Source organism: Helicoverpa zea, chromosome 19, assembly GCF_022581195.2.
Source record: "Helicoverpa zea isolate HzStark_Cry1AcR chromosome 19, ilHelZeax1.1, whole genome shotgun sequence".
NCBI classification, from domain to species: domain Eukaryota; kingdom Metazoa; phylum Arthropoda; class Insecta; order Lepidoptera; family Noctuidae; genus Helicoverpa; species Helicoverpa zea.
Window position 1 is genome coordinate 9,988,461 of NC_061470.1, and position 27,897 is coordinate 10,016,357.

The 27,897-nt window shown below is 36.2% G+C and overlaps 1 protein-coding gene across 1 annotated transcript; it reads right to left on the minus strand.

Annotated features, from left to right (window-relative positions):
* Positions 1 to 11: 11 nt before the first annotated feature.
* LOC124639457 (proline dehydrogenase 1, mitochondrial) lies at positions 12 to 27,897 on the minus strand. The gene is made up of 11 exons (XM_047176825.1): positions 27,601 to 27,897; positions 13,010 to 13,131; positions 12,276 to 12,362; positions 6,743 to 6,924; positions 6,085 to 6,149; positions 5,621 to 5,799; positions 4,326 to 4,605; positions 4,001 to 4,138; positions 3,441 to 3,551; positions 2,980 to 3,142; positions 12 to 2,602 (listed from the first exon to the last, which is right to left on the minus strand). Exons 1-11 carry the CDS (start codon positions 27,802 to 27,804, stop codon positions 2,397 to 2,399), a joined length of 1,737 nt encoding a protein of 578 aa, XP_047032781.1. The 5' UTR covers positions 27,805 to 27,897; the 3' UTR covers positions 12 to 2,396.

Consider the following 27,897-nt stretch of genomic DNA (forward strand, 5'->3'; position numbering starts at 1 on the left):
AAAGAAACATATCAAAACAAGTTTTGTCTTTATTAAAAGTCTATCCGTAAAATAATCTAAAAATAGCATCACAATTATAATTAATTAGCGCAAGGAAAATTTTTATAAACAGTTTACAAATCAATAAATAAAATCATGGACGAAATAAACGTTTACAAAAACAAAACACAATTTCAGGACTAAAATCCACATGCATTACATTTTTAAAATGAATACACGTTGATTACACTAAGACTAATTCAACAAAATATTTGTTTTGGTTGTGAAATGTCAGAACGTTCGTCTGACACTGCACAACTTTTACTGGCACTGCGCAACTTTCTGACAAAGATGTCGGCAAGTGTATTATAAACATAGGACTGGATTATAAGTACCTAACTAATTTGTAGGAACTGAGCGTAGCTACGGCATGATAAACAAAACAAACAAAAAGATCTTATCGATATAAAAACCGACGTTTTGTTACACCATTTTTGTTCTTTTTGTTACTAAAACTCAACATGTTAAAACTTATTTTGGTAATTATAAGTTTAAATACAGTACCGCAGCTAAAATTCAAAGATTTAGGTCATATATTTTACTTTTCAAATTAAACGTAACACACATAGATTTGATTGGTCACTGCAACAACCCGGTAAGTCGGACGAAACAGGGGGCTATCTTAATTACACAATAAATAACATAAAACTCAATTATAACTTAATAAAAAGTACACGGAACTATGGAAATGCATTATTTCAACGCCCTAACATATTCAGTAGTTATATTTTTCGTCGTAGCTAATTTCTTTCATAAACTTAGGTATAAGAAAAAAACCCGATCGGTTGGGCTGTCATATTTTATGTTGTTGTCTAGCCGAATGTATAATATTCTCCATAGAACAAGAAATTTTACAAGGCTTTTCCGCAGGCCTTTTCTTAAATTGAGGTTCTAATATTATTATTTTTGACATCAATAAAATTAATACGTAAATCAGAACATCATTCTTTATTATTGTAGAACCATGTCCTATAAAATAATAATTTCATTGCATTCCTAATTCAAACGACCGCACTTCAAATTTTTTAATGTTTTTTTTTTATATTTTTAATCCTACGTTTTTTAAACAGCGATCTAAGTTCGATTTTTAACACTATAATTATATAAGCGTCGATAAATAATATACATACTTTAATAAATAAAAATACTGTAAGAAGCATAAACAATCAATACTGTTCGCCATTTTGTTACATTCCATTCGATTTATGAATATTGTTGTCAGTGTTGCCATGTAAATGTCAAAGTATAGACAAGTTTTGTTTTTATTTGCGGTATTTGACGGATAAAGAGGTTGCATGTATAGATATTACACACGAGAGATATATCATTATGAGGAGTATAGTCGATAGAAAGAGACGAGAGATCACATGGCCCACAAAACTAGGCCAGCTTAGTATAATTATATTAAAGGGGGCTATTCTGTATGAGTTTCTTTCTTCGACTAATCTGTACGATATTTTCTCGTGTACAATATCGATTGAACTATACAAGCAACGCTGACAGTTAAAGTAATATAATGAGCATTATACATATATTTACAACTCTGGTTTTATATTTATAAACAAATACAAGATCGAGCCTATATTATAGTAAGTACATGTGATGGATACATTATTTTGTAAGTATTTTCCAATTTGATTTCGGCGACCATAATCATTTATTACCTTTATTTAGCATACCTGTTGCTATTATGTATAGTGACTTATGTACATGTTAAAAAGCTCAAAATCTTGGATAATTAGAAATTTGTAATGCCACATTTTTTTACTTTTTCTCTTTTCCGCCATATTGGCAACCTCCTTCGCTCCTACGGTTCATAAAACCTCTTTCAAATGATTATTTCTAAGCTTAACAATTTGGTATTCAAAGAGCCTGATAAATAAACTTAATTAAATGATAATAATTACATCTTCTTTAACTTTAATGACAAGATTACGATCCCTGAGTTATATTTATCAAACTCGATTAAATTACCTATAATAGTTTTATAATAACCTACACAAACATTGTGTTCTTATTAGAAATATCTGTTCGAAATAGGTTTTAAGGAAAACTTCCTAGACAACCGAATTACCAACAATCACAGTCAGACTACTACCAAGTTTGAACTCGATACGATGATAACGATAAAAGAATAATAATGAGAATCGCAGTAACGACACTACTCGAGTTCTTTACGAGAGACGGAACGAATAATCGAATTATTTTATCGATAAATCGCATCAAGTCATTTCATTCAATGCACTAACGCGTCAACTGTCGACTAGAAGTCTACTCACACACACCGCGTACAAGATTGGCATCCGAACATCCCGCAAAGTAAATTAGACTATAACACGTTGACTTAAGGTGTATATTTACACGGGCGTGTAGTGCCCGACTGGTTTGTAGAACATTTGTCCGGTGGCGACCCGGCGGACGATTTCCTTGAGGATGAGTTTCTTCTCCTTCTTGATCTTCTTGAGGAAGCCTCGGTTCTCGTTGGCGCGTCGGGAGAGGTACGGCAGCACCTCCACTACGGGGCCGTATGGCACGTATTTGTAGGCGGAGTAGCCGGCTTGACCTGAAGATGTTAGAAGACAGATTAGCTATGGAAACCTTTTGTTATTTTTACTGTCGAGAAAGTCGTGAGCATAAAAGCTGGACTTGAAAAAATCGAGTTGAAGTCGAATATCTAAAATTGGTGCTCCACCATTTACTGTAGAAAACTATGAAAAATGACTCCTTACGCTTTGCCCCTGTTCTTAAATACTTTACAAAAAGAATCCCCATGATGATGGAGAATATGACTTGAGTTGCCCAAGAGATGATGATGGACTTGTCCGATCTGACATACGAGTACATACAATTTTAATTACGCCAATTCTTCCCATAGGCAACTGCAACTGGTCATTCCGTTGACAAGTCTACAAAAACCAACTAGCAACCATAGCCACTCACCCAAGGGGAAGGTTATATGATCACACATGCCGAGCAGCTGTCCGAAGCAGACCACCTTGTCCTCGGGCTTGATGTCGTGCTCCTTCATCAGCTGGATGGCGTACCGCACCGTGTCCTCGTTGTGGGACGCCACCATGATACCCAGGCGCTCCTTGTTGGGGCCCTGCAAATAATACAGATATTTGAAGTTAAATCACGACATGTAAAAATAGGAATTTTGAGAATGATAGATAACTGTCCAGCAAAAAGAGTATCTGGAGCTAAAGAGATTTTGATAGATTTACAAAATCACAAAAAGAGGATTACCACATTTGGATTTAAAACAATGATCATATTTTCTCCAAGATACCTGCTTATTCATACCTAGACACACTTATGTATACCAATACACAACATTCAGTTATAGTATTTTAGATTTATTCCATTCGGAAGTAAAATATAGAAAATATCATAAAGCTCACCTTGACCCTGCTGAGGATCTCCTTGAGGCACTTGTGGAAGGAGACGGTGGTGGCGTCCACGGACTCGCACGTCGGGTCCTCGTAGCCCATCGCCGCCGCGCGGGCGCGCTCCTGGAAATTATACACCAGTATGAGTCAAAACAATATCACAAAAATCGTTTATTTTTCAAAATTTTGTTCAAGAATTTCAACTGGCCCCAAACTAAGGAGCAAGCCTCGGGCACCAATTCATAAGTCAGTTTTTGTTTACGAGATGATTTTGTTTCGTGTTAAAAATACAGAATTTATTTTTTTATAAGAGGGTAATGAAACCGTGAGGGGTCTTCATTAGCAATAGGGCCAAACACTTTACTTTTGGTATGGTCAGCGGAGAACTTCAACAATGTTATGGATTTATATTTTAATCATGTATACTTTGGTTGCTTTTAATTTTGTATTAAAGTTTATATTCTGCAGATTACGTTCTGTACAGTTTATGTTCGGCATCTGTAGTATCAAATTTATGTACTTCTCTATCACTAATTTCTACCTAATAATGTCTTCCTCTGTAGTAAACTCACCTGCTCAATATAAGCGCCGCGCACGAGCTTGGCTCCCCAGTAGAAGTTCTGCCTCTGCGCCTGCTCCAGGTCCGTCAGGATCTCCTGGTACGTGTTCTTCAGGTACGTCTGGTACGTGTTGAACACTAGGAACTTGTCCTGAGGGGGCAGATTAACGAGTAGTTAATACAATGCCATCATAAGTCTTGAGGAAAAACTTCCATACTCGAAAATCTACACTGATTTTGCTCACATTTGAAATTAAAATAAACTTGGGAATTTCTTGGAAATCGTGCAGATAAAACTGCAAGAAGAAAATTGTTATTAATTAACACTCAAAACTCACTTTATTATATCTCCTCATCATCTCCAAGCAGATCCTAGATATCGCCGGCTGGAAGTAGGTCTGTTCCGCATCGATCATGATCCTCACATCAGCATCATTAGCGATCTTGATGATGTGGTTCAATCTCCTCAACATATTCCGGAACATCTCCTCCTCCTTCGGCGAAATCTGGGAGATCAGACGTCTCATCTGACCGGTCTTAGGGTCCGGTACTCGGAACGAATCGGATAGATTCATGTCTTCATCTAGAATGTTCGACCAGGGGAACAAGTGGACGATTCTGTGAATTGAAGGGTGCGTGTCAGACTTTTGGAAGTTTGGAAACAGAATTGCTTAATGTTTGTAGTCGGCAATGGTCTTCGTGAGTTGTCATAGCGAGTAAGGATAAGAAATATAATAAGGAGATCAGCGATTCGTCAAATGTTAATGCCAATGGAAGAATGTTGAATGAGTTTCAAAAGTAGGCATGGCTTTGAAATGGATTAAAAACTCATTCGATAAACAGAGCTGAAAGTTTACAAGATATAGGAACAATGATTATAGGAAATTTTCTGTGATTCGTTTTAATGTAGCCTATGGCAAAAACTCGATATTCAACACATTTTAGCTCCACACTGCTGGGTAAAAAATTATATTAGCGATCAAAGACGACACAAGATCACGCTGGAAGATTGTCTAAGGTACTAGGAGATTAGGAGAGACTACAAGTATTTTTATTTCTAGCAACATTTACGAGACAGCGCTTACAAATGTTAAAAGGTGTCGCCACTGACCGGTCCCACGGGAATATGTGGACCACACTGAAATTACCAAATGTAGCCCTCAATATACGCACAGCGGTACACAACCATTTTGTGCAAATAAAGAAAATCTAAGAAAACTACGAATTTAGTGACATAGAGCAGAATTTTGAAAGTCTACATCATGCAGTAAAAGAAATTATAAGAAACCGTGTCACTACGTAGGTCATAGAACTCTCTGGAAACCAAATCCTAAATAATATTAAAACATCGGATAGATTTAATTCACGTAACGTATGACTAGTTATAGTTAAATGGTGCAATCCACCCTTAGTACCTACACAAGATATATTGGGGGCACGCTGTAGTCAAATTCACCCCTTAAAAATCCCTATTCACGGGAAAATAACTTTTTTTTGCAAACACTATGCAACTTTCAATCTTCTTTAACAATCTAATTTCTCCTTTTGAAGCCTTTCTCTTATCCCGTAAGTTTACCTAAATCTCATTATCCCCTTCTCCTCAAAAACCTATTGCCAAAAACAGAATACTAACCCCTCCTTATCCGAGGTGATCTTCTTCATGAACTCCTGGACCTGAGGCTTGGAGCTGTGGTCTCCGAAGTAGCGCTGGAAGTCCTCGATGGTCTTGTGGTGAGTGAGCACGTTGCCGGTACCACCGCCAATCTGCTGCATGTAGTTGCGGGCGCGCATGATCACTTCTGATAGTTGCAGCTGGAAAATAGAAGAAATATTTGGGTTAATAATTTATTCGCGTAATGACATAATTCCTTAGGTGCTTATCTAGTTTTTAAGGGAAAATCATTTCAAAATCGCCATGTTGGCAAGTCACTAATCTTATAGCGTTAGTTGATTGATACCTTATAAAAAAAAATGGTTAATTTCTCGCGACATGTTAGAAAATAGTATTTTCTTATACGCATATTCAATGTTGACATTTATATCCTTTATTTATCAGCATTTTGCTGTCTGTACATTAGTAATTTTTGAAGTACTTACAAGTAACTGCGGCCTGCCGAGAGCAGTCAGCTTGACTGCCATCAAACCCGTACTTTTGGTGATGCCTGGAAAGATAGACACAATGTCTTAAGAACTGTGTACAATAAATATTTTAATGATCTAACTTACTCTCACAATTGACATAATAGTATTGTAAGAATAACCAGAATTCTACAAACCAAAAATCACAATTTTAAAGAACACCGCGATTCTGCTGACCCCTATACAATTCCCTACTAGATCATAACGAGCATAATTTAATCAATCAGGACAAGAACCCATCGCGGATATATCAATTTAACAATAACATCCGACGTGGAAAACATCGTGACATTGCATAGTATTATATAACTTGTTCAGGAGAGACGTAGATTTGAGAAGTATGTCTACTTTTGATTACGACTATAAAACTGGACCACTGAAGAGACTAATTTTATTATTATATTATTTAAATTTTTCCGATGTCATTTACCGTGCGACGGAATCTTATCAATTACCAAAAGATAATCTTAAGATTGGATAGGATTCCCTTTTCGATTACGTATGCTCTTCCTACTTCATTCCATTACCACCCCTAAGCTAAAGCTGTTTCATATATACAGCCAAATGATAAAACACATCTCTTTTAACCATCGAAACTTCTAGAACATGCACTCACCAGCAACAGCATCGATACTCTTCAAGAAGGCTTCCATGTTCTTCTCACAAGACGCCTCATTGAGGTAGAAGTAGGTCCTCGCACTGGTGACCTTGTACCGTCGGTCAGCGAACCTCTGTTCCACATGGTACTGCTTGAGCTGACCCTCCTCTTGCTTGTCGCCGCAGGCTGATATTGAAGCACTGAGGAAACGAAGGTAGGGTTAGAATTTGGGAAGTGACAAGACGAAAATATGCTCCCTATCACATAGTGTAAAATTCTGATTGAGATCTGGATAGGTGTTCAATTTTATGTACCTACGGCTCGAAGTTTCTAACCATTAGGATCTTGTCGATTTATTTGCTAGGGTTAGATATCTAATTTGAGATCGGTTAATACTAGATTGACTATAGAATTTGAAAATCAATGTGGGCCTTCTGAGACAGCATGTTTTAAAATGTACATATGTGTCTTAAAATATGTGTAGTCATTTATCTACTCTTTACAGAAGTCCTTTTTTTATTTGTGTATCACATAGTGAAATGGTGTCAAAAACAATTATATCTTAGAATCTGATTTGCTAAGGGTACATCGAAAATCTCCTCAAACTATAGGAAAACACACTTCGTTTGTTTCGCCCAAAAATACACCTGTCATGCAAGGAATTCATTTCATACACTTCAGCCAGTTATTTATGTCAGAATTGTAAAAGCGACCAATATTATGATTTTACTACCGACATTTTGCAGCTTGCCAACTCCACTGGCACTAGAATCAAATAGAATTTTTGGTATTTTCTTATTCCAAGACGTATAGTGCCCTATAACTCAGATATAAGGAGATAATATATTATTTGCAATGACGGAGGGCAGGGTTTGCTCATGTTCATATTTAGTTCTATATCGTGGCCTATCTTCACCAACTAACGATTCAAATATTCTCAAATATTGGTCCTCTATACGAAGATTTTGTCAGAGAAGGGCTAATGACTACATAACCGCCGTACTGGTGGATCCATTAAGGAAATAAGAACAAAGTGTAAGCTAGCCATCTGCCGCTTTCATATTTTATCGCTTCATCACCTGCTGAAGCGGTCTTTACCCAGCCATGGGACCGTTTTACGCCAATTTATTCCGCTATCAGTTTATCAATGACTGTAGCGCGTGCCAACTGTAGTGGTCATTCATCAATCGGTTGACATTTAAAACGCTACGCATCGTGGTGACTAACAGACTACATGGTCAATCTGTGCTATCTGTCAATCACTGTACAGCTTGTTCCAGTCTCTTCGTCATTAGCTGAATTTGGAACTAAAGACTGACTGTTCTTCTCGTAGAAGCCTAAACCTTAAGGAAACATTTTAACAGGCATTGGAGAAAAGAACCTGTTCTTAACCTGTTTTCTACTATAAAAAGCCGCAAATATCAATAAGCTCCATAAAAAAATCTACTATTTATAAACAGAAGATATCACGCCATTATTTACGTAACAAATCTTCCCATCGTACATTAACCCATATTCCAAACAAATGACTAACGCCTATTTAAAAATAAAACTCCTTAGAATCCACTTTCACTATCAAACCATTGGCACGCTTCATTTTTATTCAACCAACACAATTTCAACCTAATTTCTAAGCCAACAAGGTGCAAATTATCTCGTTTAAAAATCATATCTGCATCCTCAACTCACGTTGACGTATCTAGGTCATCTTAATAGTTCATTGAAAGTTATTTTCGTTTGCTTTCTCTATTATTTTTTTATCTAGATTGTTAAGTATTTAGCTGAACAAATTAATAGGCTGAATAATCTACATAACTTTACTTTCAATCGAGTAAATATTTATGCACGATTCAGATTTGATAACCACCGACGCATACAGCTAAGTTGGGTTGCAGTTACCAGAATAAGAACAGATATGCAGTTGAATACCAGTATAGGTACTACACAAAGCATATGTGACATTCAAAACCAAGTTATTTGGGTAACACAAAACCCTTTGATAAGACTGGTTGTCGGAAATATGGCTTCTTTATACCCGGAACGACTGTTGCGGTCACAAATGCCAACCGCGATCAACTGTTTCGCATTCACCCTATCTCTGATCAATTAACTCCAAAAATGGTACCCTTTATACATCTATAATCTCAAGCTTAATTAATAGTCAGCTTAAACCCTTAAACGTCCAATTATTATAATAAAATTGGTCGAAGTTTCTCGGCCGTTTTTCTACATGACCCAGATTCATGTCTGCCTCGTGGCTACTAGATTTTTTGCTATGCCTATCTCCGATTCAAACATGTTTTATATTATAGCGGATTTTTTCTAAGCATTCTTTTTTTGTCGGCACCTTGCCAGCGAATGTGAATTGAAGTCATTTTTTGTAATGTTCCAGTTGCGTAGAGTACTATGTATACTATTAGACAACTTTCAAACTACGCGGCAAAGTCCGCTAGTTCATTTTAATTTTGTAAAATTTTGAGCCGTATCTTAAAGGTTTTATGCTAGACCTGATCCATTGAAGAAGTGAAACAAGGTTATTCAAAAAAATATAGCTCCACGTAGCTTTTAATTATTACTCGAAGTAGTTAATGGTGCCCGCAACTGTACTATACATTTCAGAAAAATTGATTACCTGCCTACGAAAACAGTCCTCATAAAACCACTTTCTATCATCGAAGCTAACGTTTTACGTATATCATGTATAGTAGTGTTTTGTTCATACATTTTGACTAGCGTAAAATCTCTTTCAGCCAATTTTGAGCAAGTAAAGCTAATTAAAATTGTCTCAGTAACATTCAGAAACAAGATGGCTGTTTCCGTATACAAAAGTAAATTAGTTTAAATATGTTCACAAATTAGATAGTGACGTACGCAACTAGTTAATTTGCCGACATGAATCGAAAGAAGCCCTACCTAGGGACTGGTAGGTGTAATTATATGAGCGTTGTCATGCCTACATGTCTACAAATTATAATGGGTGTAGTGCCTAATAAAACGCTGGAATTCCCTTCTGAGTTTTCCGAAGGGGACAAACTTGTATTTCGGGCGTAAAAATAATAAAATAATTATGAAAAAATCTAACTAAACATAAAAAAGAAACGTAACTACCTGACTAATGGCCCGCAAAACGGCTTTAAATACAAAGTAAAAATAAAGACTACTTAAATAACTGATAATAAAATCTACTAAAACAAAGTTGTACCAATTAAAAAGAACAAATGAACCAACTAAAATGCATAAAGAAAATAAAATGTAACAACCGTGAAAACGAAACGCGAAGGTCAGCCATAATGAAGCTTCTACGTCACAAACGTCAGATGACGTCATCTGACAGTTACGTAATGACAGCTATAGTATGTCAAAAATACCTCTTGTCAGCCAGTACCGGTGACAAGGGAAATAAGACCTTGAGCCACAGGTATTTTCGACATGTTAAACGAACTAATGGAATGATTAAAAAGAAAAAAAGTAAAAACCCGGCTATGACAATTTCTTGCAAATTGTTTGGGCTACGTTTTAGTAATTCCTTCAATCGTTCACTGGTCAAACTGCCACTGAAATAAGGTGGGAAAGGGTTAGGTTTCATTAAAAACAGAGTAAAGAAACAAATGATTATAAAAACAAAATGGAAAAGGAGTTATATTTTTTTTTTGTAAGTACTAAAATGTCACTAATCTTTATGTTTATTTTCTCTGAAATCCTTAAACTACATACAAAAATAACTATAGACAGGTAACCATTATGATAATTTGACCTTATTGTTAAAATAGGCACAAAAAACACACAAAATTACAACCAATTCGAAAATTATGTCGAACACGGAAAATCTTTTTTTTTAACTAATGCTGTACCTATAGTAACTAAACACGTGATGTCTTTATGTAGTTAGAAACAAAGTTGTGGAAGGTTACACATTATCACAACAAAGACTATTCGATGAACATAATAGGCTTTTCATGAAGAGGCATGCGAAGCCAAGGCGTTTGTTTTATGCCTCTAAAACGTATTTAAAATGAGGCGGTATATGCTACCGAGGTAAATGTAATAGCGAGGTAAATTCAGCTGTGTAGGAATTTGACACGTTGGCTTTCATAAAAAAATAAATTTAAAACATTATTATTCTTGTCATTTTAAAATTATTTACACTAATAATTATAAATTGAGAATGGATCTCCATAATTATGTTAATGGGAATATATTAATCAGTTATTTTGATTCAATTAACCCATATTACAAACTTAACTAAATTCCCAATACTACACTTAATTACTATCCTCATTCACAAACGCAGAACAATTTACCCCGAATTTCCATTTCACGTATTTCGCTCAGTACATTTTCTCCCAAATCCCGTTTCACGGATCTCGGTACATTTTACCCCCATTTCTCCCTTCGTGGCCCCACCAATCACGTCTCAGGTTACTCTTGATCTTCGCCTTGAAAACGTTACCATGTGGGACATACGCGAAAGAACAAAATGACTAGCGGAGGTGCCATAACGGAAAATGGCACTAGAAAGTAGCTCGCCAAAATGCGGGTGTGCTGGGGACGAGGAACGTTACTGTTTTCGCTTTTATACGCCTTCTTTGGACCCGATCATTTTTTGTTATACCAACAAACGTTGACAGATGCCTCAAAGAACCCGAACGCTTCGTCAGTTCACTGGTAAATGATCGTTTCGGTCAAGCCCGTGGTACGAATTTACGACCTAAAAAAAGGCGCCTGATCTTCCTGCATTATGGCATCTCCGCTCATTTTTCCTTACTCCGTGGCCATACGTCATAATTGAAAAGGCCATAACCGCCAAGCGATGAAATTGTACTACTCTTACAATAGGCTGCTATTTACGACTTCGCGTTTATGTGTTTTAGTGAAAGATTGCATGCATATTATTGTATTGGCAGTTTCGATATGCGCAATATGTTTTAACTCCGGTTTTAAAAGCAAATGTAAAGATTTATTTATATGATTTTAATTGGACAATTTTTTGTAGCTAATTTGAAGGGCAGTGTCCTAGAATGCTTTTGAGACGAAATACAAAATGGTCACAAATAAAATTGAATACTCTTTAAAGCCAATGTTGGCATTCATGCAAACAATTTATTTTATAACGTACCGACGTGTCGTTTTTAAAGTACTGCCTTTTATTATTTCTTCTCTTATACGTATTACAAAGTAACATGCTACTCTCTTAAATGTTCTAGAAAAACTCTTATCGAAATGTTAATTGCGTTAAAGTTCACATCACGCGATCACGAAGTCTGGAGGAGTTAATTTATAGGTAGAACACAATTTTATTTCTTAAATATGTACCTAAAACTTTTATATAAACGTACTTCAAGAAGTTATAACTTTTTTTCAAGACCCTCAAAAAATAATGTATCGGTGGACACATAAAAAAATCGCTCATAAAGTCACAAGTAACTTTTTATGATCAATCCCTCTTCTACAAAAGATGAGGACCATAAAGTTTATCAATGTTCCTGAAAATAGACGCCTCCACTCTTAAATATTTTTTAATATACAGGTAACATTGTATTGTGGTATTTACCTGACTTCTCGCTTCTCAGCCTCTTCCTGTGACAGATCCTCCTCCACGGAGTAATCGAGGATTGACTTCACTCCAAAGGAACGCAATCTGAAATAGCACAAACACTTCCTTAAATTCTTCAGCACTCATTTAAACAACATCTGAAGAAATTGGTGAACAAGTATCAGACACTGGTCTACATAATCTAAAAACTAAAGATATTTCTAGACTCATCTAACTTATTTTATACGACTATCATTGTCAGCCATTAAGAAAATTCTACGAAATAAGAAAAATCCCCTAGTAATTGAAAAGCAAAGAAAAACTACACAATAATCAATGAGATAGAATAGCTTGCTTGACGTCACCAAACAATGAAGTTGTAATTTATGCTGTCATTATTTGAGCGTAATTGCTAATTGCAGATCGTAAAATCTGAGTGTGTATTTTGTACGATACATGTAATCTATCTGAAGAATCTTCTAAAGAAATATGTTAGCTTCAATTTCCTAAAGCAAGTGTTATAACAAGCGAGGAATTTACTGACTCTAATGTCTAAGTACTTCCCGAAATGCTGTCCATACTTGCAGTTACTCCTCTATCATACCAACTCGCACCCTTAACTTTTTTAAGTCTCGCTTTTCCAAGTATGACATTAGGTTTATTCTTGCCCCTTCATTAACCAGTCCTAACAAGAGACTCCTACAATGTCCTTCCACATTCTTGTTTAAGCCATATAACCAAAGTTCAGTTACCTCTCGATGGTAGGTTTGATGGTATTCTGGTCCTCGCCCGCGACGAACTGGCCGTAGAAGGTGGCCTTCATGATCAACTCGAACATTCGCTGGCCCACCACCTGGCGCAGTCTCTTCATCAACTGAGGACATAGAAGAAGGAGACATTAGGACCTTTGGACGATAGGTACACGCAGATAGAATTTTGAAAAAGTTTCGAATTTAAGCAGTAACTTACCTCCCCACTCAGACACATTTAATAGTTACTTAAGCCATTCCTTAGTGACGGATTTGTATGACATTCCGTCACTATGGAATGACTTAAGTAATCATTAAATGTCTCTGAGTGGGGAGGTTACATGTTCAAGAGAAAAAGTCCTATAAAAGCGAGGTAAAGCAAGATGTATAACTATTTACGCGAATATCTGTACATATGTAAGTCTTTCTTTGGATATAGTAACTAGCCAACAATATAGACATTAGTATCCAGTATATGGAAGTAATATTCCATTCATTATTTCCTCATTTCACTTCCAAGAATATTGTTTATTTCCTTCAATTTAGATAAAAGCCCGCATTTTCTATGACATGTATTTACAGAGTTGTTGCTTACTAAGATGTACCTAAGTGAGTAAACAAGTAACAAAGTTTGACGCTAAAGTAGATAGATAATGTATTTATGACGACAAAGTAATGTTCTTTTAACTTCATGGCCTACAAATATAAAATTAAGGAATGAAATATGTAGATGAAAATGATGGAATAAGTAAAATTATTTGTAATTCGATAAAGCCAGCGCCTAGCATCAATTTTTTCTAGAAATTGACAAGGTTATAGAAAGTCTAGTTCACCAAAACTGCAAATCCATCGCAAATTGAATCCTTATGACGTCAACACAAAACATATATTTGCATAAAACTCTAACTAATAGTTCTTACATCTGTTCAAACAAAGGTAACAATACTATTTAATTTACTGCTGATCACAACAGTTCATCTGCCCACGCAACACGTAAGAATCGCGTGACTAAAGTATATTCTATTTATACATTTGTCTAAAATCCTCGATTCATTGACAATTCATTTAAATCAATCAACTCGTTTAAATAAACCGTCTCGATTGAGTTGTCTTGATTTTGCCGTAGAACACTTTAGGGCGCGTTCACACGACACGCGTACGCCCAGCGCACGCCACCCGCGACCAACTTGCATTGAAATTTGTTAAATAAGAATTTGGGCCTTATAATGCTTCAATAGATCTCAAATTGCATTTAACGAATTCTACACGCGCACGCCATGCGCACGCCCCGCGCCCACTTCGCACCAACCCTGCACTCGCCCTGCCCGCGCTCTGCACCCTCCCCGCGTACGCATTGTGATACCTGGAAGCCGCTATGCCTAGTGAACGAAATAGTCCAGTCACTAGTAGTTTATGTGGGCACGAGGCGTGTGCGAGGCGGATGCAGCGCGTGTGCGGGTTTAACGCGGGCACAACGCGTGCACGGGTGCTGTGCGTGATCGGCGCGTGTCATCTGAATACGCCCTTAGTGTAATCAAATTGTCAATTGACATTTTGAAGTAATGGGATTCATTTCGCAAATTCAATTGTTGACAATGCAGTTTATTTACTTAATTAAATAACTTTATTTATCTAAACTAAAATAGTGGCTTTATTCAATGAATTAGATAGGTAGGTTAAATGGGGATGGATTTTAATGCAAAAATACGACTACAGAAACCCATCCAAGCCTTCGCTAGCAACAAACAGTTTGTGAGGTTACGTCTATAGAAAAATTATAAAATAGTCAGACAGTGATAGTGAATGCCTCATTAATCAAGATACCGTCGCTATTCTTAATTCAACAAAGACCGACAATATTTCAAACTTTCCTCTAATGTTGGCTTAGCACGTGTAAATACATTTTTAGGATTTTTCAATACTTATCCAGCTACGGGATTTTCCGGCAATCCTTTTCACTGTTTGCTGCCCAATTTAATACCTAAATAAATCCGAATTGACTTTACAAATGCGTAAATAATTATGTCTGTCCATCTGGTAATTTGTTATACTTGCATGGATTACCCGATCAATTACGCTTAATATTTTTGCAGAAAAAATAACCTTGACATTCACAATGCAAGGCCACGATAACTCTTCCTAACATACTTTGGACAAAATTATGTAACACCCAGCTCACGAACAATCTAGAATTTTCAGTTCCTACGGTATTTTTCCGTAGTCGCCAAAAAATGCAAAATGAAACCAGCGTGTTGGATATGCCAGAGGCCGGTTTCGTACAACCTTGGCAATGGATGAACTGTCTACATAACGAGCTCGTCACTACAGAACAATGAGTCATATCTTGTGAGCGTATGAGTACGTTTTATTACTACTTGGGTATTTGATTTTAGTACGGAGTAATAAGTGCTGAGGAATTGGTAATACGAGTCGGTAACACGTGTTTTGATTTAAAAATAATTAAACACAAATTCATATTTTTGTTGGTTTATAATGTATTTTTTAATAACAGAGATTTTGATGTATAACGAACTTTTTTTTTCAATTTTATTTGTAATGGGAATTGTGTTTTTAGAAATTCCTATTAGGAGGATTTCTTTTTTTGCATGTTAATAAATATTTAGAACATTTATCTTTATTTAGAAGAATTTATTGTTTTTTTTTTGAGGCATTTATTATTTTTGTATGGCGTCATAAATTGATTTTGAACATAGTGATATAAAATATAAATATATGAAACAAAAACTTCAATAGTTATTATACTTAGCTCATCCATTTGAGCTGTCCTTTAACCAACCTCAAAGTCACTTTGACGAAAACCTGATTTGTGCGGATATGCGAAACATATTGTATCGACATAATATATGTAATACATAACCTTGACAGAATATGACTATGTATAGAAGCATTGGCTGTTTCCAGCGTTGAAATCCTACGTGACAAAACAATATACACTACCATTATGAATTACATATGAACCAGTTTAGCAGTTTTATGCTTACAACCACCAACATAGAAAATTCAATAATTTATGTGTATACTTATATTGCAAAGATATTTTTTTGTTTGTTTGTACCGTCGGAAAGCTACACTCTCCCTGAGTAACAGGTTATATTTTACCTAGGTACGGGCAATAGTTCCCTCGACACGAGAAAATGGCTAGTAACCAATAAAATAAACCTTACTAAAACAAACTGAGTTGTACCATCTGTCCTCAAATGAGGACAGGCCCTTTTTGAAATGAACAAATTCGTAATAGCTGACACAAATTGGTTTGAAATCAAAACCTTAAGCTGGATTAGTGTGGATATCTTATTAAAGGCTTGGCTATGAAAGGCCATGGAAGTTCATTGAACCACGTTACATTTAGAAGGTTTTATTTAAACAGAAATGCTCCTTTCGAATAGGGGTTTCCAATACAAAGTATCTACATATATTATTTTCCTGATGATTGAAAGTAATAATGCTGAGCGTATAGTGTTGAAAGTCGATGTACCTAATCTGGTTAAATTTTAGTATTTTGTTACATAGCAGTTTCTTCCACTAAGCATGTCAAATTCTTATCTTAGGACACGAGTAAAACCGGGCGACGCTGCGAGTACCTTCTGATCTATCACCCGCAGAATTAACCTTGACAATAATCCAAAAACGTGTTCTTTACGTAACGAGTATTGCGTAAAAAATTTGCTAAAAAGCCAAGTTTACTAAACCCGAACTGTTTGTATACCGCGGCTTGGATTACGCAATAGTAAACAAAATTCCATACTGCAAGATTGATAGGTGCGCTAGAAAGATACAAGTCGTGCATACATACTCTGATGTAACTATATTTTTTAATAAAAAGAACTATTAACGTATTTTTTTTTGTCGTTTCCAAATTAAAAAATGTGGGGGGTGTAAAATCGCAACTCAACTTATATATGAAACTAGCTTCCACCCGCGGTTTCACCCGCGTCCCGAGATAACTGCCTCCCGCAGCTGGATGGTGATAAAAACTATCCTACGTCCTTCTCTCGGGTCTGAACTACCTCCCCTCTATTTTTTATAGGTATAAACAAATATCGCAACAATACCTCTACGAATACTTTTAATTCTATGTTCGTCTATAACGCAATTACACAGGTGTGTTACCTATTGTCCTGTCACCATTTGGGAGTGTTCTTATTTAAGGATCGGATGTCCTTAATTGAGGCCAACACAATTCTTCGCGAATCAATTACGTGAATACACAACCAGGTGCGATTTACCGACTCCACACTCCACAATTATAAAATTGTATGAAAGGGAAAATTGGCTGGAAGCAACGTTTACATCTGTTTATTAAGATTAAGTAGGTATTTCAGTTATTGAATAAACACATATGTTGTTACATTAACAAGACTAGTATTAAATAGTGCTATTTATAAGTTGTTGATATTTTAGAACAAACTGGATTGCGAACAGTCCAGTTCATTAATATGGACCTGATTCTGCGATTAAGATTTAAAATGCTTACCTATTATATGAATATTAAAGAAAGTATTAGTTATTTCCTACAACTTTCAGGCCAATTTGTCTTTGGAATTGGTTTTGACTTTGGAATTTGAAATTGGTCTTGCTTTTTTACGATCAAACTAGACGATATACTATACTTGCAGGGGTGTTTTTTTTTGTGGCTATGAATAATTTGGCATTAAAACTTAAGCAAAAATAACATGTCTGCTTCTACCAAACGCGTCTTTTGTTCCCGAATTAGCCTTAAAACACGGAACATGCCACTCGAGTTTTGACGAGCTTTTTTATTGAAAAACTCTTCAAATCTTGCCAAGATTTATCATAGACTGACTGACTATAGAAAATATCGTGTTGCCGAGAGCGTCTGCTAAGAATATGAAACATTAGGTAACTACCGATATTTTTTGTTTTTGTTGTCACGTGATTTTAATATTCGAGTAGCTTTGTTTATTTATTTATACATAGGTATTTTACAACAAGATTTATTTAACACCTACAAAAAGAAGCATTAGAACTAATAAGAAGACCAACCATAACTTTATTTCACACCTACATCGACTTTCTTAATTAAAGGTACTCAACTAAAGGACCCAATTAACCCAACGAATACACATAAAAGTAACGACAAACCAGCTAATACCAATAAACCGCAAATAGTTCATAAAACTTCAATGTGCCTCATTTCGAGAACGTTCTAATTCCACGACAAAATGCTCAGGGCACACATGAAATAAACGTAGAAGTCATTCCTTTTGATAACCTGAAAGAAAAATGTCAAAGGTAACTAAGCTGTGCTGAGATTTTCTTGAAAAGATTTGCAGAAATAGGGTTTCATTCAAAAGTAAGGAAAGATTTTAATCAACCTTATAGAATTAAGCTTTGAATTCAACTTGAAGAAGATTTTGATAAGATCAAGTCTGAGTTTGTAGAAAAAGATCATACATCCACATTTAAAGAAAGTAAAGAGACGAGAATTAAGACTAAGACTGAGATTGGGTGGCTGATTGAAAGGGTTTTCTTTGAAATAAAAAGAAAAACTCTTTATAACGCTTCCTAAACTGTTATTTGAATACTACCCAATAGTAATGGAATATTTTACACCTTTCTATAAATCTAAATCAAAAATGTTCTTGAAAAGCATCCAAGAGTTACTAACAATGTTAGATACAATGGCATTAATGCAACAAATAAACGTTATGTAAGAGCTTTCAAATTGTCGGAAAACCGCTTTCAAGAAGAAACTTATGCCAAGAAATGCAACGAAGCCAAACTTTAGGATGCTGACACAAACATCTTCATAGTACTCCTGTTAATTAGTCAACTTGAGTGATATTTGGAAGCTAGAAAGTGATTTGGCAATGTATTCTCATTTCAAGGCTATAAGCTATTTACGTTTGTAGTAGGGCAAACACCTCTTCATACACGTACAAAGAATGAATAATATCCAATGTTCTTAAAGTGTCTATTTTTATAGCTAAGAAAAGCGTTCATCCTCGGAATAACGACCACATTTACGTATTGTCTGCAAACAAATTGTTGCACCTTGGAGATAAACACAGTACCAGTTATGAAAATAACGAAATGAATTCAATATATAACACTGAATAGGATAAACAAAATAAAGCAGACGATGGAATTGAAAGTGAAGTGTAGAATAGTAGTAACAGAGAAAAACATCAAAATCATCCAGTTGTCGTCAATTTAAAAATACTGCACTATCTACCCTGACCTAGGAAAACGTCTCGAAGCTTCTGCATTCTTCACTAAAAATAAGCGCAGTGGTATCTCGGCCATGAACTAGGTATATCTAAATACAAATTGTGTTAACGACTTGATCTTCAGCTAGACTCGCTTTTGTGGACCCAAAATTATCGAATGATCGCGAAAATCTGTTTATACATATTTAACGTGTCTAAAAGTCAAAAACTAGTTTCAGATGGCAACTTTTGCATCTTGTAACCTAAGTCGAATGACTAAAGTCCGAATCTTTATATAAGTTTTTTTGCTATCCTCTTCAAGAAATCCAATCCTACGCCTATAGAGGTCATTAGACAGTTAGTTCGCCGTTTTTTTGTCGACACCGACACGTCCTTCACTATCGAGTCCCTAGCAACAAGAAAATTAACATACTCTACCAGTTTCAACCGGTTTTCTGCATATTTCGGGCGCTTCCTTAGCTTCTATTATAGTTTTAACTGGTTCAAACTAGTTCGGCTCGACAGCTGACGCACACGCACGTGGATTTTGACGTTACAAAAGGGGCCACAGTATGTTCGGATAATTCAAAGGAAAAAGTTTATTAAGACCTGTTTTGATGATGCAATGATTAAAGTTTTTACATGTGTGTCTGTTTTGAGAACAGATTTTGATCTTATGCATATATTGTTTTTTTTTTATCTTTCAAATAGTTTTGAAGACCATAATTTATCTTTCAAATAGTTTTGAAGAGAAAACTTAGACTACAACTTCTAAAGATACATAGTCCCTTCTAACACCAACGCCCAAGCCCCAAATCCATCCATATTATTTTTCTAATCGCCTTTACTGCCTACGTCGAGTATTTAACACTTAGGGATCCATTATAATCCAATATAATCAATCTATCGGCTTGGGAACCATCAGGTGTAATCAATGCTGCTATCTCTATTGTTTGGCCACCAGCTATTGTGTGAGAGTTCTTTCAATTTACAAGTACTATCATAACATAAAGAGCTGTGTTGCTGGGAAGTTAGTTTTAGTTCATCACCGCTTTTTTTTTAAATGCCAACCTAATTAGCCTATTTTGATATTACTTTAAGGGAATTTCGTTCCTAGTATTATTTTCATTTCTTTATTCATTGTTACTTGCTTATCCCTTGAGGGGTATTTCACTGTTTGGATAGTAAGAGAGAATGCCCCATTATTATTTGCTATAGGAACTTCTCCTGATTCTTTTATATTTTGAAAAGGGGTGCGATATTGTATTGCAGTTGTTATTTTGTTCTCCCAAAAGTCATCATTGCTTGCAACACGGGCATGTTCTAGTCATTTTTGTTATATCTATAGTCATCTCATCTTGCAATAGACCTATTCGTACAGAAAAAGCCGACTTTTTTCCTTATCGTTTTACATATTACACGCAATAAATCACCTCACTTCAAGAGTCAAAGTAAGTGCGACGGCTGACCAAACCGTTAGATTAACACAAGTAACTAATACAATGTTTAAAAACGCCTATGATGACGAGAAAACAATAGTATTGAGGTCGCTAACCGCTATTCTTAACTAGGTCATGAGGATTACTAGACGGTACTGGCAACACTATAAACGCGGATCAAACAAATTAAAAAACAGTGTTACTTTCTTGCAATGGCAACCCTGGGCTCTATCCATTCGAATCAGAACTATATTCTCTAAACATAAGATTAAATTCACCTTAACACTGCAATTTTTTACAGCTCAAATCACATGCCATTCCTCTTGTTTTTCAAAATTGCATCACAACTCAATTTCAACTTTCAGTAAAGGACCATAAGTTGCAAAATCAATTGGCAATTTATTTCTAAATTGTGAACATTCTTCATCCGCTTGCAAACCAGTTTCAGAGTTTTTATCTTGAATGAGAAGTTCATTGACAGGGTCCTGTTATATAAGACGTCTGACAGACCCCTTTTCTTTCTGTATTCCTGGTACCTTTCTTTTTGCATTGCAGTGAAGTTTTTCAACATTTGCATGTTTTATTGTATGAAGTTATTCAAAACATTTAACAGGGCTGACATTCTACGGTAAATCGTGATTACAAAAATTATTATTTTAACTGGAAATTCAGTTCTACGTACTATTATTATCAACGTATCGAGTATGGATTCTCTTCCTTTGAACTACACAATCACGTACGTCATGCAGGTTCTGTTAAATCACTGAATACAATGTTCATAAGGCCACACAGAACCCATTTACTAACACATAGTATAAACTTTGACGTACAAATAGACTTTGATACAGATTAACATCGATATAAAAAAAGAAATCACAAGTTCGCAAAGACAGACCTTGGTTTTTATGATATAATCATTGAATGTCCTTCATAGGTTATTAACACATGGGCCGTGACATCTAAATATTCCACAGTCAAGCGCCATTCGATCACGCTTCCATTGTGCCGAACCGGTTAATTCGCCAGTTTAAGCTAACTGGCAGAAAGTGATAATAGATATGTAACAAGTATGTAAATATATATAAAACATTATCGTGAAGAGCTGGGGAAAATCGAGCGGTTTTGGAAATTTTCGAGAGGAATTAGAAGTGTGTAAGGAATGGTTAGTAACTACAAAATCATGAGTCTCAAAAAGCTGATAAATTATAGAACAACTGTTTCCAAGGGGCTGTCTATGGAAGAATCACATTCTTTAAAGAACAGGAGAAATCTAAGCCAAAGCGATAGAGGAGTGCCAAGAAAATGTGTTACGTAGGAAGAACTGTTAAAAGTAGATGAACAAGAAGTATTAAAAACAGTGAAAGTAAGCACAGTCTAACTACTATTGCTCTTGAATGCGTATGAAAACCATATAATAAATCAAACCATGTGAAACAGTATAATAAATCAATCGCTTTTAACACATCAAGTTCAAGGTGTGAAGCATCGTGGTCTAACGGATGTGTTTGCTCAGACCAAAGGCTGGTCTCGGCCGGACTTGACATTGGCCAAAACAGCTGACAAATAACGCGATGGAAATGACTCTGCAGGATTCATTCACATTGGTAGGAACAGTAACAAGCGTATAGAAATAAACCTTGTTTTCTGGACATTAATATCTTGGACTGAATGCTTTCTTATCCCAAAATTCACGGACTTCTTCACCGTACATACCTTTGCTTCAATAGCTTTTGGGAGACGAAGATTTAAAATGGGTCAATTCACCTTTAACTTTTGCACTTCCAATCTTTGCTTTTTTGCGTTCTTCGATTTTATTCAAGCCTTCGCTAAGCCCTAACTAATAAAAGTTCTTCCTTTCCACCCCTCTGACGAAAATAGTTCCCATTGCCACATACCTAACTCTCAATCACTACGGTGTTTTTCTTCTTCTAAACTTATTATTACTTCAATAATCTCTTCTCCAATATGAATGGGGCCTTATTGTTACACGACCAAAATTCTAATCAAGCGCTAACAAATAAAGTCACGAACCTGAATCCCACAACTGGTTTTTATCTACTCAAGTATAATACAGTAAAGTCAAAGAATATCTAGCGAGAGCTGGATCCGCTTGTTTCACGTTCGACAGACATGATTTTATTATAATTTTGATTGTTTAGCTTATCACAAGTCGTATAAATGCACATACTTGTAACAGGACGAAGGCTTAACTTTTATTAAGATTTGACTTAAGAAAACAGAGTGAGAATCAACTCTCAACATCAGATTTGTCATAGTCATAAAAATGAAGCTACATATTTGAATTTTTCAGTGGTACGAGTAAAAAATCGCAAGCAATTTTAACGTAATTAGCGGAAGCTTGTCGACGTAGGTAGTAATTGCATATCATGATGATGATGATGATAGTGCCATGAGTCATAGAATTACAAAACTAGATGAAATTCGGTATTCAGATACAGAGACACTATTAAATACAGACCGATTGACCGCCACGGCGCGGTTGTTTGCGAGTGCAAAAGCATTAGTTCAGAAGACAGTTGTGCTCTCTATTCTTCCATATCAAAGCCCGAAACAGGATCTTACCATCACGAAAATGATCTGCATCAAAGTACCGGTTCCTTATCATACTTATATACAAGCAAGCATACAATTTCGCCAACCACATTTGAATCAAATCCACTCAATTATCGTACAATACAGTATTCACGTGGTTTCTGCAGACTCCGTCATGGTTACTCAATAAACACCTTTTTTATGCTTATTGATTTAATACTTACTGCTTATTTTATTCATATTTATAACCTAGGCTTTGTCTTGTGATAACGAATGCTATTTCGAGTCTCCTCACGTTTTGACTTTGCTGGTGTTAGTCTGTATTTTGGGCATCATATTTTTGGCGTCTAGATCATTCTTATGGTACCGTTCAGTAGCAACAGCTAACAAATCTAACAATCAATTTTAGAACATATGTATGTAATTCTAAAAAATAATCCTACTAAAATGGTTTATCCCACCAATCCAAGACAGCAGATAATATTTTCCCTACAATACTCCCCATTTCACTAAATACAACATGCATTAGTGCCTTAAAATCCCTTTTTTCATACACATCTTATTTTCCATCTCCCGCCATACCTATTTATTTTCCTTCTAACATACATGTGACTGTGACCTTCAATCCTCAGTTGTGCAAACATGCTCCTAAATCACTGGCGTTTGAAGTTCGCGCATGCAGCGCGGGCGCACCGTTCGGAAAGCAATGAACGTATTTAACGGTTCTTTTATTGTAACAATAACCGGACCGTTTGAACCGTAAACATGTAGCACTATGTGGGCGAGGTCGCGGTTTATTGCTAGCTAAAGCTAATCACATTTTCGGAAAACTTTTAGGAACAGGGTATAAGTATGCAATTTTATTTAGGGATTTCAATTTGTCAGGTCAGGGCATTGCAAAGAGCTGCGGGATTGTTGTTGCGGGTTCGTATTATGTTTTTATTCATATCTATTCATGACTTTCTCCTTTTCTTTTGTACTACCTATTTATTTTCTCCCTTTAACCCGATGGTTGACTGGAAGAGAATGCCTTGAGGCATTAAGTCCGCCAATGTACCTATTTTGTACATAAAGTATAAAAAAGATTGTTCTTAAGAGTAGCCAGAATCCTGTTATTTAGAGGGCTTAAGAAAGAACATGGTGGGCTCCAGTCAGTAAGAGTCTGACACTTGAGGGAGTCTGACGCTGCACCCATAGGGGGTCATTTGATGTTTTCCCATAAAAAAGGGAACTGCAAAGATACCCATTAAAAGGGAATTGTAAAAATTTGATTGAGAATACACCAATTTAAAGAGTTACCTTGTTTTTCAACCACTAATTTGAAAAAAATGTTGTGGTAAAAGACAGCATGGTTTTTCGCCAAAGATAAAACATAAGTTCAATAAATCACTCGCGGTTTTCCTGAAGTTGACACCATTAGGAAAAGTGATTTAAAAAGGGCGACTAAACAATGTGGTTATTGTTTAGATAATACAGAATATTGCAAATAGGACATGATTTATTTTAATTAACAAAATTCCCAATTGTCAGTTATTTTATCCTTGTATTGGTATTTCTATGATGTAGTTTAAGAGATGACAAATTGAACGTCAATACATTTTCCTGACTGTGGTTGAATACACCTTTATAAGTTTAAAATCACGTGAATATAGGGTGATAAAAATGGATCAGCACAGTCAACATTAAGGATACTTTATATTGCAATTCATATTTTGACGCATTAAATATTATGTAAGTAGTTGTGTTTGAGTTAGACAATCATGAAAACACACATTATGTGTTTTAAAGCCAATACATAGCCTATTGTAATATATTTGTATTAGATGATTCCAAACAATAAGAAGGATATTTAATCATATCTACTGTTTATTGCTGATTACATCATATCAAAAAAACTATTTCCCGTATTTAAACAACCAAACTGTCAGATGCAATTCAAACCATTACATCGCAAAGCTCTGATTTACAACTCCACATACATATCACAAAAAGATAAGAAAGGTAAATACGAATAAAGATATCAGTAATAAAAGATAACACACCGACTTCGTGTCTGTCGTAAGTCTAAGTTCGGTTACAACCGGCTTCCCTGACTGTGTGTTTACCTTTTAATATTTAATCAGTACACACTGAAACGTATTTCTTACTGGAATCATAATAATAAATCCTGTTTTACGATAAACCGTGTTTTGCATGTCAGGTACACCTGCACGTGCTCGGGGATTTTTTTTCGGTGTTTTCCTGGCTGAAAACTATCTTCTATTTCATCTGATCGTGTTTAGACGTTTTATCTTTAGAGTTTGCAGGACAGGCAAAGTTACATTTGAGATTGGACTTTCATGTTCGTACCTCAAATCTCGATCACACGGGGCGCAATCAATATGTGCGAATTACAAGTCCACCATGTATAGACCTACCGAGCCGGCTGTGCAGTTTGTAAAATTGGAATGACAGTTTAACTGACCTCATCTCAATCAACAAGAATTTGAGGAGTATGTAGATTCGATTGTAAATTCCCTTGACTTTGAACTCCAGTGTTTTTGGTTGTCTTCAAATGGCAACATCGAAAATCAAAGCTAGCAGCACTGATTTGAACAAATTGCTGTTGAGTCTATATCTACATATATTGACAGAGACAAAATCCAAGAAGAATTATCTCAAAAGCCAAACACTTAAAATACAAGGAGGTAATTACCTAAACGACTTGTTAGCAACAGAAATCACAGCTAAACATCGTGAATGCCGTAAAACGCTTAGTGAATTCTTACTCGAGACTGGATTTCTTTATTACGCGAGATTAGAGGTTGGCGGCCATGACCGATTACTGAAACTTAATTACGGAAGGCTTATCAAGCCGTGTACTTTGTTGAATTATACTAGTGTCTGGCATAAATGAAGAATGTGATGGGTGAAAAGGATTTTGAGGAAATTGAAAAGGGTAGGTGATATTAAAGTAGAAAGGCGTTGAAAAAAGTGCTCTAGAGAATTTATTAAGATTATTATTGTAATCCTAATAAGTTACGTCTTTTAACGCCATGGCCGATAATCAGTCGGGCGGGTCGCCATTATTGTAATGGCTATCGCGATAGATTGATCAACGATACAAGAAACGTGGTGAGAAGTGGATGGCTTGCTGGATGGCGAACCTTTTTTTTCTGGTGAAGATAAGCCGCCCTGACTTTGGGTCTTAATTTTATTGTCTCACTGCAGGGCACAGGAGTCTTCTTACACAGAGAAGGAATGAGCGCTAATCACCTCCATGCGCATTAGCGATTTCAGACTTGTAAAGTCCAGGTATCCTCAATTTTTATTTCTTCACCTTTGCTAAGTCATTGGTGTAGTTACAAGATATAAACTAAGAAAAGTAACATTAGCACTTGCTCGTACTTGAGAGGCTGGTGCTTTAACTACTAGCAATTGCCTGATAAATCCTTACACATTATACCGTTGCTAGAAGGCATAAAATAAATCTTTTATGACTTGGCATTACCTACATTTAGCGACTCGTTAGACCTGTCAAATACTCCAAAGTTTGCTTGCAATGAGGAAAAATTTACATTATTTACTTTGGCACACTATTTTCCTTCCTTTATCTAATTTTGGGGCTATTAATATAATTATTGGTATATACAATAAGTAACTTAGTAATAAGCTAAAATTGTAGTGAAATATTTTGTAACAGTAAAATATTTTCTTCTACCCTCTGGAGAAAGATAAAACTAAACATATTAATTGAACAGCAAGAAAATTTATTTTTAAATTAAACATAATAAAGTCATGTAGCATGTGCTTACTATCTATGTACTTATATCAATAAGCCAAATAGGAGTAAGTAAAGGCTTGAAAAAAACTTTGTAGGATAAGTAATGGGTCCGTTACTTTTGAATTTCAAATTCAAAGAAATTTCTTTTAATACAAACTTATGCGCCGTTAACCATGGTCAAGACCAGGTATGCAACATTGTGCAGTTCCAAGTTATCTCAGCTACAGACGTGTGCATACCGCGCAGGGCGTCGCGACGCACACGAGTGGCGCGCCACGCCGGCCGGCGAGCAGGCCTGGCCCGCCGGCACGCATGCGCGCTACGACCCGAACAAAAATCCATTCCACCCATTCATTCCTCTCACTGTTACCTAACACGCTTCGCTTCGCCCTCACCGACCCACATGCTATCCTCGTCAAACTCGATCTCTATTCCCCCGACACTCCTAATTTTAAAACCTTCCTAAAACATCTCAAGAAACCACGCCGCGTAATTCTAATTACACACTCATCAATCAGCAGCATGTAAGTCAGACGCAAGGACGCCAACCGAACTTATTTTAGAGCAGTTGGAAAACGTTGCCGGCGAGTAAACACTACTATGCAGATCTTACGTAAGCCTACAGCTGAGGTGTATCGATCTACTCACCATATCATTGTTCTCGACCAGCCAGTTGACTGAGCATATTTGGTACACGAAATACGCCCGCACGAGTTCGCTCGTCTTCTTACTTTTGAACGCATCTTTGGGGCTGTTGAAGTTCAGGTCGAGGTCGTCCCGCGACGGTGGCGAGGAGGACAGCACACGTACGCTCCGGGGCGCGTTCACCGCAAGCCGTCTGAGCAGAGCCATGTTCGGAGCTCCGCGAAATACTACACGTACACAACACGCGCCCGTCGTCCGCGACTGACAACTGACAACTGACACTGACGTCCGCTCGATACC